Source organism: Podarcis pityusensis (assembly GCF_964106645.2).
Source record: "Podarcis pityusensis genome assembly, chromosome: 9".
Taxonomy (NCBI): domain Eukaryota; kingdom Metazoa; phylum Chordata; class Lepidosauria; order Squamata; family Lacertidae; genus Podarcis; species Podarcis pityusensis.
Genome location: NC_138034.1, coordinates 42,088,245 through 42,101,197, shown reverse-complemented (window position 1 = coordinate 42,101,197; position 12,953 = coordinate 42,088,245). Strand labels below are relative to the sequence as shown.

At 40.8% G+C, this 12,953-nt stretch overlaps 1 protein-coding gene across 2 annotated transcripts in view; it reads right to left on the bottom strand.

The window, feature by feature from the left end:
• Window positions 1–6,749: 6,749 nt before the first annotated feature.
• MGAT4D (MGAT4 family member D) overlaps window positions 6,750–12,953 on the bottom strand; it is a 40,459-nt gene continuing 34,255 nt past the window's right edge. For both annotated transcript variants that reach the window (XM_081021990.1, XM_081021991.1), the window contains exons 11-15: window positions 12,433–12,626; window positions 11,489–11,567; window positions 9,722–9,800; window positions 8,274–8,386; window positions 6,750–6,950 (exon numbers count right to left, since the gene is read on the bottom strand). In XM_081021990.1, coding sequence (XP_080878116.1) covers window positions 6,900–6,950; window positions 8,274–8,386; window positions 9,722–9,800; window positions 11,489–11,567; window positions 12,433–12,626 — 516 coding nt within the window. In that variant the 3' untranslated portion in view covers window positions 6,750–6,899. The remainder of the gene's footprint in view (window positions 6,951–8,273; window positions 8,387–9,721; window positions 9,801–11,488; window positions 11,568–12,432; window positions 12,627–12,953) is intronic.

Here is a 12,953-nt window from a genome sequence, read left to right as displayed (position 1 = left end):
TTGCTCTATGGGAAAAAAGATTTGCTCCTGGATTTTGATTTTGTAATCTTTTAGAGGACCAGCTCACATTGTTATATTATTATACCTGCATTGTGAAATCAAGAACAAGAATGTGGCATTTAAAACGCAAGATTTTAACATGAATTGCCTTAATCAAATTTGCAGGCTGCTATGCATACTTCCTCCCATGTTTTCAATTTGGACTGTCATTATTATAGCAAATGGGTTCATCATATGATACACTTTTTCACCCAAAAATGTCACCTGAAGGTTCTTTAACAAAAGAACCTTAATGTTTCTTTGAAATTATTGGCTTTGTGATGTGAGATACATTTTGGGGAGAACCAGAGACACCACTACAGTTTGGAGCAAGCTTTATAAGTTGACTAATGCATGAAAGATGCAGTTGCTTTATTTGGGAACCTGATGCAGTACAGTATTAGTAGCTGTGCTATCTGCCTAAAGAGCGCATTTGCCTCTACTAACTTCTGCTTGTGTGTTTTTTTGATAAAATATTTTTTTAAAACACCATATGTCTCTAGTGCTCTCCCATCCAAGAGAAATTAAATCCTGTATTTCTGCGCCTTAAGCTTATCATCAGAAGTGTGGTGTGCATAATAATGCACTCCAAATGAGGGAATAAGGTCTTGGAGCACCAGTAAAATTGCCTTCCCTTATTTTTAGCTAGTGTATCATTCCATTCAACAGCCTCATCCATATGGCACTAACAGTGTAACCATGGAGTAAGTTGCTATGGAAAAACTACTCACTTGCTACTGTGGGTAGAGAAAGGAATGTCCTTGTGCAACCTCAATAGCAAGAATCTATATCTCCCCATCTACACACCACAGAGAGTTAGCTTCATTGTCTCCAGGGCTTTACATGCTCCATCCTTGCCTCCACTCCATGTGTTTAATGACCATTTGTTTGCACTGTGCCAGATTATATGTCATGAAGTAATTCCTTTTGCATTCGTTGCTTACAATATTTTCATTTTGGATTTCCTCTTAAAAAACAACAACACTTCCACCATGCAGGCCTTGTGATAAAGAGGGAAAGGAAGGTGTGTTGTTGCACTGAACATGACTCTCCAACAAAGCTTGGAACTAATCTTACACACAGTGTGCAAATTTGTTTTATTTATTTAGAAACATTATAAACCACTTAATCAAAATATCTCTAATCTGTTCTGCATATCAACACTATAAAATAATTATAAATAATACACAGATAAAAATCAGCGAAATTTGAAATCAAATATTTAATATAGATCTGGATAGGGTCATTTAAATAAATAAATAATAGTCTAATCAGGGTATCTGCCTAATGTTAGCAGTCAGGGAATTCCAAAGTGTAGCTGTTGCCATACTGAACGATCAGCTCCTAACAAATGTGAAACAATTGTCATAACGGCATTTGTAAAAAGTGCAAGGTCTGTAGATCAAAGCTGTTGAAGTGACACATAATGGGGCAAGGCAATCCTTTTAGGCAACTGATTCTAAACTCTTCAGGGTTTTAAATACCAATAGTGAAACCCTGAATTTGACCTGGTAGCCAATTGGCAGGCTGGGCATATCTTTTGAGCCAAGGTATAATATGCGAGTAGCAATCAGGCTGCAGCATTTTTCACTAACTACCGTTTCTGCAGCAAATGCAAGTCCCAGATACATTGCAATAATCCAATACTGAAGCTGCCAATTAAAATAATTTTTAAAAAATCATAATTTATCAATTTATAAAGTGATGAAATTCTACCCCCTGTGCTTTATTTTTTCACAGCCAATTTTCCGTTTCATAAGTTCATTAGAAACAATGAATGCAAATACAAATATTATGCAAACTTGGCAGTTTCAATGTTTTTAGCTGTGCTTAGTAGATACATGTAAAATAAACATGCTAAATTATATCCAGTACAAACTGAACATTTTCAAATGCTTATTTCCAGTTCAAAATTTTCCAGAAAACTCACATCCCTGCAGCTCAACACAGTAACAACACTGTACATCTTACTAGAAAAGTTAGAAGTATTTTAACCTTTTTTTTTTAACCTTATGAGCTGCCATTTCTTTTTAAAGCTTTTCTAAACTCTGAATAACCAGATAGTCAGGCATGATAACCCCAAATGCATAACAGTTCTAGAACATTATCGAGTGGGTTTAAGGGCAGCTAGATGGACCCATCAGCCCAAGAGAATGGGGGTACCTTGCTTTATGTTTAAAATATGCTATCCTCAAACTCTCCTGCAAGGATGCCTTTTCCTGGAGATGGGAGGAAGAAACTAGAAGTCTGAAAAATGCTGGTGACAGCTTATGAAGTCCTAAGGCACAGGCTGTGTATTCCTTACTGACTTAAAATGCAGGCAGTTTATTCTTTTTCTCAATTCAAATTGAAACTGGTTTGGGGGGAAAACACATCAAAACACAATATTTAATTTTTTAAAAAAACAAACACTACAGGGCAAATACGGATTGTGGCTAATGTGTGTATACCACTTCCCAAACCAGCAGTGAGAATATACTGGATGCAAAGTTAATGGGAAGGTACACACAGCCACTGCCCAGGGGAGCCGGTTTGCAAGAAAACACAACAGCCTGTTGTACCATGAGGTCTCTGAGCTGTAGGATCCTCTGCCTATGGACACCTGACTGGCACCAACTTTGTTATCAGATGAAAGAAGTTTTATTCTTCTGTAATTTTATTATAGGGGTATTTAACTTTTTTTTTAATGGATAGCTGCATTCACCCTTGGCCAAACTCTCAGGGGACCATATGCCAGCAGTGAAGGTGGGCCAAAGTCAGTGTGGTCATCTGACACTCTCATGTGTGTGCACACACACACACACAGGACGGGGACACACACACACACAGGACACACATAGGCAAGCACACAGCCTCCCTTCTTAACTGATCAGTGAAAAACAGCTAAGGGGGTAACTGCATCCTCTACTAATCAAATGATCACTTGATGACCAGGGAGGGAAGAATTTGTATCCCAATCAAGGTGCCAGCCCCATTATTCTATCCACTTTTTCTTTTGTCACCACTGCCATAATCTGTGGACTTGGTGGTGGCGGCGGGGGGGAGGGAGGTTGTTCTGGGAGCTGGATCAGGCTCCTCAAATTTAATGGACAATTTTCCTGATTATTTTTGCTATGTGTCTTGTTTAGTCTTGATTTGTGGCTATCTGATTTTAATATTTTATTAATCTCTTGTTGATTCAGTGTTAAGCGACTGTTGTTTTTTTAAAAAAAGGTTTGTTGCTTTGGAAAATCCTGCCCACCAATCCCACACAAAGGACCAGTTATGAGGTGATAACTATGCTAAGTTTTGCATATGTACTGTATAAAAAAGTTATTCCTGAGTAATATATTCAGAGTTGAATTAAACACATTGCAGACTATAAAGGCACTTGGTTGTGGTGTGTGTGTTTTTACAGAATTTCTTCAGTTCTTCATTTTATTTTAAAACTTTTCTGAGTCGTGGACATATGATTCAGCATAGATGCAAGGCACAAGAGTGAATGATTTCGTCTTTTGCCATATCGTATGCAACCACAGTGAAAATGCAAAAGTTCTAGTGAATCTTCATTTTAAATGAAAACATCAAGGTATTCAAACTTTTATAAAAAAAACTTCAAAGGGGGCAATCCTACACTGGAATTATGTTGGCTGAGGAGCTTTAGGATCTGGCAGAAGAACCAGGGCACCAGTGCAATACCAGGTGCATTGCTGGCAAGACAACTACACTGGTGGGATACTTGGCCAGTAGAGCTGTTCTACCAGTAATGATCTTAATTATCATAGTAAATTTATTACCCACCCTAAGTTCACTGGGTTACAGGAATTAAAACACAATGTTAAAGAAAATTTAGAAAATTCACAGAAATAGGGTAAGTCCAAATATACATATATTTGTCAAAAGCCAGGGTAAAAAAAGCTTGTCATCAGTATTCACCAAAAATGCAAAATCAAGGTACCAGGTGCACCTCTGTGGCAAGGGAATTCCACAGCTATGGGGCTGCCTCAGAGAATACCCTGTCCTGGGCTGCTGCCACCTGCATTTCTGAGGGTGGTAGAACAACCAAGAGGATCCCTTCTGCTGATATTAACACTTGAGAGAGTACACAGGAGAGGAGGAGGCCTTTTGGGTAGTTGGGGCCTGAGTTCTTTAGAGCTTTAAAGACTAACATTAGCACCTTGAATTGGGCCCATAAATGAACCAGCAACCAGTGCAGCTATTTTAAAAATGGGGATTAGGTAAGATCTGTCTTTTCAGGATTCAGCTTCAGTTTACTGGCCAAATACAGCCCACCACTGCCTTCAGATTCAGATGGAACAGAGGGAGAGAACTGGATGGCTCCACCTATTGATGACACTTCATTCCAATCACCTGATGACAGCTCCCAGAGGCTTAATATAAATGTGAATTGGCATAGGGTCGCGGGTGGCACTGTGGGTTAAACCACAGAGCCTAGGGCTTGCCGATCAGAAGGTCGGCAGTTCGAATCCCCGCAATGTGGTGAGCTCCCATTACTCTGTCCCAGCTCCTGCCAACCTAGTAGTTCGAAAGCACATCAAAGTGCAAATAGATAAATAGGTACCGCTCCGGCGGGAAGGGAAACGGCATTTCCGTGCGCTGCTCTGGTTCGCCAGAAGCGGCTTAGTCATGCTGGCCACATGACCTGGAAGCTGTACGCCGGCTCCCTCGGCCAATAAAGCGAATTGTGGAACCCCAGAGTCGTCCGCGACTGGACCTAATGGTCAGGGGTCCCTTTACCTTTACCTTTACCTTTACAAGATGGAACCCTGCAGAGCACGACAGGACAATCTCATGACACTGAACAGTAGTCTTCCATGACTTTCCGGAAATGGCCATGGAGGTAGGAGTGGAACCACTGAAACACAGTGCCCCCAACCTCCATCTTCCTAAAAGGCTCCAGAAAAATACTATAATCAGCAGTACTGACAGCTGTCAAGAGATCAAGGAGAAAGAAGAGGGTCACATTTGCCCCCCCCCAATCTCTTTCCTAACAAATCTAATCAACTAGAATGACCAAGGCAGTTTTGGTGCCATGACCAAGCCTGAAGCCAAACTGGAACGGATCCAAGTACAGTCATACCTCGAGTTACAGATGCTTCAGGTTGCACGTTTTCAGGTTGTGCACCACGCCGAACCCGGAAGTACCGGAATGGGTTACTTCCGGGTTTCAGCGCTCGTGCATGCACAGAAGCACTAAATTGTGCTTTGTGCATGCACAGAAGTGCCAAATCGCGACCTGTGTGTGCGCAGACACGGCTCTGCAGGTTGTGAGCACTGCGGGTTACAAACGTGCCTCCCGCACGGATCACGTTCGCAACCCGAGCGTCCACTGTAATCAGTGAAGCAAGAACCTTGATGGGACCACCAGTCATGTCAGCTGGAAAATCTTCCAGAGCATTTAGGACTCCATCAGTCTCCAAGGGTAGACTAACTCAGTGGGTCCCTCACCCTTGCAGAATACCTGCATTCAGCCCAAAACTCACCATAGAATGGTCTGTCCATGACAAGAGACTCACAGTGGGCCCTCCAATCAGCAAAATATTACTAATCCACTATATGGCAATGACAAGGCTGAGGGCATGTCCAGCCACATAGGTTGCTCCCTCATTCACAATCAAATTGCAGATCATCAGTGTTTAATTCCGGGAAGCCCTGGCATTGAGCAACACTAAACAGGGTTAAGATGTGGATGGGATATAGGAGAAGTGCACACTGATGGCAAATCCTATGCCCCACCCCCCAAGCAAGGCCACACCCCAGCCCCTGATCAGGCACAGGAACTTTTCCTCCCACTGACTTGCATTAGGTGTGGAAAATATATTGGAAAAAGTTGTCACATGTTGACAGCAGCCACACCCCTATCACCCTGATAGAACATAAGACGGATGTAACTCAGCACCCTATCGCACCACACCAACATCAACAAGTAAATTGTTACTCAGATGATATAGCATGGGGCTACATTGCCTTAGGTTGTGCATGCACAGAGCTCAGGAGGGAAAAGCTTAGTGATGGGAAACAAGGGGAAAGGGCATTTTGCATGGAAAAAGGAGCACTTTACATAGTAATCTAATAATTTACTTTCCTCCACCTGAGCCCTTTGTGAGGTAAACAGTTGATCCTTTCAGGCAATTCAAATTAGGAAAACAGCAGAGAGGAAAAAGCTGAAAAGCCCTCTCCCAGGACTGCTGCTTCAATCTGTCTTTGAGTGCCTCCCTCCCCAGATGTGACTGCTGTTATGAAAAAAAAAATGGGGGGGGGGAGATCTGATTATGAAACTTCCACATCACACACAGTCCATTTGGGAGGGCTTTAGTTATGAAGGAAACTGGGTTGCTTTGCGTCACTGCATCTCTTACCTCAAAGGGCTGCTGTGAAGATAAAGGTAAAGAATTCCAGTTCCGTTACCTATGAGCAACTGGTTAGGGAAAAATGGGATCAAATAAATAAAGATTTTAAAAAACCCCTGCTGTAATAGGACTTTAAAGGTATGTCGTTTTGGCAATATCATGCCCTATGGTTGTTGTTTTTTTAAAAAAGGTGTATTGCTAATCTACCGTACAATAAATTAACATGTGGTATTTACAGTGCAATCCTATGGGTTTTTATACCCTAGAATGTGTGGATAGGACTGCATCCTTATTTGTTTAAGCCATTGAAAGTATTTTTATTTACAAAGGGCCTGTTGGTAATATATTATCATTATTCCAAAAAAAAATAAGATTTAATGAGATTTAAAGTAACATTATCCCCTCTCCTACTACACTGTATTAGGAAGGAGATTACAATTGATAGTTGACAGTTTTGCTGCTGCCACTAGATGGCCTTGTTTCCATGTAGCATTCAAGATTTTCATATTTTCAAAGAAGTGTTTCTTTCTTATTCTCTTCCCACTGCATCTTTATGAATATCTACATAAAAAGAAATGAGAATTTATTTGTCAACATTTATGGAGTACTGAAAACATTTCTCTTGGTTTGTTTGCTTATAATATCTTTACATAATTTGCAGTTGTTTCCTCCAAATCTCTCAGTAAGATAATCTGTAGGTAGAAAAATGTCAAATTTTACAGACTAATCAGTATTAACAATTCTGTCTGAAGATGTTGCCAAAAACAAAACAAAACACCAGAATAATTAACAGTAAAGGCAAAGCTTTGGAAGTGATTTTCTTTTCTTTTCTTCATAGCAGTTTTTTCATTTGCTAAATTCACCCCAATGGTTTTGATTGGTGCGGGGGGGGGGGGGGAGTAGGAACTATGCTCAGTTAGGAAGAGATGGCTGCATGGGCATAGCCAGGATTTGGGGGGCAGGCCTTTTGTTAGAGCCTCAGTTTGCTATGTATTTTTATTGATTTAGGGGGGTAAGCTGCCTCTCCATGCCCCTCCGTGGCTACGCCCATGGATGGCTGCTGTGATGGCTTCAGACTCTTTCAGTTGCTGTCAGTGGGCTGCCCAGTGCAGCTGCTTGCTGAATAGCTGGGTTTTCAAAGCCTTTTGCAGGTGGGGTGATGCAGCTTACCTGCAGGGTCCCAGCCACTCCTCCCCTCTATGTACCCAGCGACAGGGACTTTAATTTTGTCTCTTCAATCCCTGCTCGATATGAGCAGTTCAAAGAAACCTATGCCACCTCCATGTTTGCACAGTTAATGGGTGCAATCCTGGGTTTCTTGGGGGGGAATTGAGGGTCTTTGGATCCAGTGGTGGAGAGCCAGTGTGGTGTAGTGGTTAAGAGCGGTAGTCTCGAAATCTGGGGAACCGGGTTCGCGTCTCCGCTCCTCCACATGCAGCTGCTGGGGGACCTTGGGCTAGTCACACTTCTCTGAAGTCTCTCAGCCCCACTCACCTCACAGAGTGTTTGTTGTGGGGGAGGAAGGGAAAGGAGAATGTTAGCCGCTTTGAGACTCCTTAAAGGGAGTGAAAGGCGGGATATCAAATCCAAACTCTTCTTCTCTTCTTCATGATCCCTAAGCTGCTTCTGACACGACACTGTCCCTAGAATGCCCCATTTCAGAGCCTACCAACTGTGGAAACACCACTGACAGTAAATTATAACTGCTGAATTATCCGTAGTTGTACTGAGGGTTTGCAGGCACGGATGCCTCGTCATCAGAGCTCCTCTCCCCTGGCAGAGGGGTATTTCTGCTCCATCTTAACCCCTTCCAACCAACAGATCTGAGGTTAGGAGTGCTCTGTTAATTATCTTTTGACTAGTTCTTTCGTCCTACATGCTTACCTCACTCAGTAACAACCACGTAGCAGAACTAGAATGGATAGATAAACGAAGAGCTTTTATATTTCCTAAGTTTGGGTTGACGATGCCATCTGCTATTCCATTTTTGAATGTGCCTATATGTGAATGAAAACATTGTTTTTGGTATATGCTGTAATAAACTTAGTTTCCCAGAATAGTAAAAAATAATTTTAAAAAATCTTATTTTATATTACATCAAATACGGTACAAAGTTAAATAAATGAATATTGCAATTTTTTTTAACATCTTAATGAGACATCACTGAAGTGGGCATGCTATCATATTAAAGTAGAACCTTGGTGCATATCTTTGTGATGTTAAAACTGTGCAATGAAAACCTGTGACTTTTGTTTCCAATTCATAATCCTGCATAGCAGTTTGTAAAAAGGTGTTATTTCCTTGCTGTAGGTTGTAGCCAATGGTGGCTTTGCCTTTGTGGAAAGTGCTTTGGCGCATGCAATTTTCAACAATTGGGATATCCAAGTTTCAACAATCCCCTCAACCCAAATAGGCTCTTTGCATCCCTGCTCCTCAGCAAACCTACTATTGAGGGTGGAGGGACCTTCCAGAACAGAATATTAAACACAGAACAGAAGGTTACAGGGTGGAGCAGGTATCAGAGAAAATCAGATGCCCCTAATTTATGCTGTCACAATCTCTTTCGACTAAGGCAAAGTCACGACTAGATGCAATTTTCAGTCCCCCAATGATAGCCTTTTACAGGCTGGGATGAGGCCACACCCTTTCTTTGATAAGACAATGTTCTTTACCATAGCCAAACATGCTAAGGACACTGATAGGAGAACAGACCATTAAGGTTAGAAGTCAGACTGAAGCGATGTGCACGCTTGCACAGTAATGCACACTTGACATGACTTTGTCATGCAGACCAGAGTTGGCTATGCAATGTGAGCTGAAATTCTGTCTCTGCCATGCAGTCACTGGGTGGCAGGGCAGTAGCATTCACACATCAAGCCCCTCTAATGTTCCAACACTAAACACAATCTTGCTACCCCTTTCTTCTCTCTTGTGTTGTGTTGCTTTCTTGAGACATCCAACCTTTTATACCCCCTGTCCCTCCCTCTCTCCCTCGCTCCCTTCTCTCCTTCCTTATCTCCATGTCTTTCCCCCATTTCTTCTTCCTGTCTTCCTGCTCTGATGGGCTGTTTTTGTTGTCCACCCTTAGCCCTACCCCCCAGCTGCTAATACCTCTTTATTGAATGGGGTAATGTAGTTTTGGCTACATAAGCACAATCACATTCTAATCGGTATTAAAATAAATGATTTCGACTTTCTCATGCAACATTGTCATGAAAGGAGTACAACTTTTGGATCCCACCCCCTAAATTATTGCAAAACTTTAAGCTGTGCTGCAGTTTAGAAGAATATAAAAACCAAGCTGAAATCATCTTAGAATATATTTTTTTTACCTATTTGAAAATATCCATCCTGAGTTTTTACGATTTTAAAATTCCCTGAATTGCCTCCTGCAGACTGTATGTCTATCTCCTGTAACAAATAAAAAGAAAGAAAAATCCTAACTAGTTTTCCAAGAGGAAAGCCGACCCTTTTGCAAATCTCTCCAGCCAATAGCGCTAACCATGTGATAACCCATGATACCCAACTAATCAATTCCAGTTTTAAATTAGTTTGTAACAACTATGTACGCAGTTAACATATTTTAACTTTCCCTGGGCGAAGTTATTCACTATATACTGTCACATACTTTTTTCAGTGTTTTCCTTCTCTCGGTTTTTACATGTTTAAGGACAATTTTCAAATCAGAGAAATCGGTGGAATTCCAATAATTAATCAAGGGATTCTTAGTTGCATAAAAGTTTTGGCTGACAGCTTACCTTCCCATATTCATTTATACTATACCAGTATGTTCACTATTGTTTCAAAGCACAATGTACTAAACACAGATATTTGCTTTTCTTCCAAGCTCTGGTGAGTACATTTCTGGCAACCATCTGTAAACTGCCTATCAATTTGCAATATGTTGCATAAGCTGGGTTCTCAGTTGTGTACAACGCAACAGAACCACTGAACACTTCCTGGGCCAATTACCTCACTTGACTACAACAGTATAGGCAACATGTGGTCTTCCAAACATTTCTGGGCCTCCACTCCCATCATCCCTGAGCATTGGTCATGCCACTTGAGGCTGACAGGAGTTAGGAATGTAGGAAGCAGCAATTGGTCCATCTAGCTCAATAGTGTCTACACTGACTGTAATTGCCTCTCCAGGATTTCAGGCAGGAGTATCTCCCAACCTTGCCTGGAGATGCCATCAGGGATTGAACCGGGAACCTTCTGCTTGCAAGTGCTTTATCACTGAGCTATGGCTTTTCCCCAAGTTGAAGTCCAACAGCACCTGCAGGGTCACAGGTCGCCCATCCCTGGGTTACAACAAATACAGTGGTATTTGGTTTGGGATTTTGGGGTACATACGCATCGGGTTACAGACTCCACTAACCCAGAAATAGTACCTCGGGTTAAGAACTTTGCTTCAGGATGAGAACAGAAATCATGCTCCGGCAGCGCGGCGGCAGCGGGAGGCCCCATTAGCTAAAGTGGTGCTTCAGGTTAAGAACAGTTTCAGGTTAAGAACGGACCTCCGGAACAAATTAAGTACTTAACCCGAGGTACTACTGTAAAAGATTGCTAGTCAAAAGATCTGCAGGAGGAAATTTTACAAGGCAGGCCCAACTTCTGTTTCTCCCCCTCTTTTTTAGCTGATCAAACACACAAGGTGCTATCAGAGCAATATACCAATATATAGAAGAGAATTTATTAAAATGTAAGTGTCTGCGCCTTGTAAGACTGGTCCTCAAAGACTGCTCTCTGCTCCAATAACTGATTGTCTTTTTTAATTATTATTTTGCACTATGGCAGCCATGGTTTTCAGTCAAAGTTGACTTCTGCAGTGCTGCCAAAGGCCATGGCAATCAGACACATTCTGCCACCACATGCTGAAGGCAGATCAGAAGCAGTGCCAGGATGAGATAAAATGGAAGAGTTGCTTATCTCTGAGTAGAATTTTGACAAAACTGTCCCGTATGAGGTTGAGATGGTAACATCCTGACAGGTTATGACTGCTGGCCAGGAATATTAAGAAAAGAGCAAGACTTCTCCCTAATATTAATAATAAGATTTGAAATGCTTTATATTTATGTGAGAGCTGAGATACTTACAGCATTGGGTAAAACTTCTACAGTAGCATCAACTATTATATCTCCTGGATGTTCGACATTTCCGCTTTTAAAAAGGTACCTGCAAAACACATTATTGGGGCAAATTTAATAATGCATTAAATATTTAACTTATAGTTATTTTATGCCAGGTCTTCCATTTAATGTTCTCTGGGAATATTTTTCAGATGGAAGAAAGAGTATAAACAGACTGAGGGTGGAAGTTACATGGCAGATAACACTCTGCCAATGCATTGTATTCTTCTTTAAAAAACAAATAAGGTACAGAGAACTGTAAATTCAATCAGAGGACTGATGGGCTACAGTGCTTACTTCTTTCTCCATCAAAGATGTTTTTCTCAAATAGGGATAGTTGAATGAGTCAATTTCAGGTTCTCAGACTTAAGTTAAATTCTCCACATTTCCACATCAGCTTGTTTTTTAAAAATTTGTTTTAATCCTCATGAAAGTGTATCAAAACTGGAGTGCAAATTTCTCCTAACAAGCACGTTTCAATGCAATTTTTGCATAATATACACATTTTGCAAGCAACTCCAACTAATACAATGATTTTTTGTATATTCTTTTCTTTTTTATTATTATTTATACCCCACCCATCTGGCTTTCACTATCTGGTTTTCACTAGTATATGCATCATTAAGCACACTTTGCCTACAATATGTATTTTTTTTACTCATTATTTGGTTCAATAAATTAATTGCAAAATTCAGAAAAATGCAAATTTCAAAGGATGAGTGTGTCTTGGTTTGCATATTGTTTCAGGAAATGCAAAATAGGTAGATTAGACTGCAAATGCAAATTGAGCCGAATTTCTCCCCCATCCCAATCTCCAGCTTTTTCACCCATGGGAGAGATTAAAGAGCTTGGGGAGAGCAATTTGGATGAGAAACAAATTAGAGGAAATGTTCCTGCATCATAATACCTACCTTTCTATTTTTATTGGCTGCCAAAAGCTGAACAGAATATAATCTCCAGCCACAGGAGCAAAAGCCCAGAAAAATTCTATTCCTTTATAAGCTTTTTCTAGGGTAAAGTGCTGGAATACTTTTAGACTTGTAGTCACTTCTGCAGCTGGGTTGACATGTGCTGTAAGTAACGGATTTTTGCCAAAATCTCTATCCTGTAAGACATAAATGTATATTTTTATATAAAGAGAGTGAAATACAAAGTTATCAACAAAATGAACGGCAAAGACAAACCATAATCTTTATACTTTAAATGTGCTGTAAATTATAGTCATGGATGCATCACTGAACATTTTGCAAATAAAATCAGTGGCAGTCATTGATGAGGTGTAAACTATAACTCTTTTCAAACAACCAGTGCAATAACAGGGTATTCATGTAGGAGAGGAGTAAGATCCAGGTATCAACATACAGTGGTACCCGGGTTAAGTACTTAATTCATTCCGGAGGTCCGTTCTTAACCTGAAACTGTTCTTAACCTG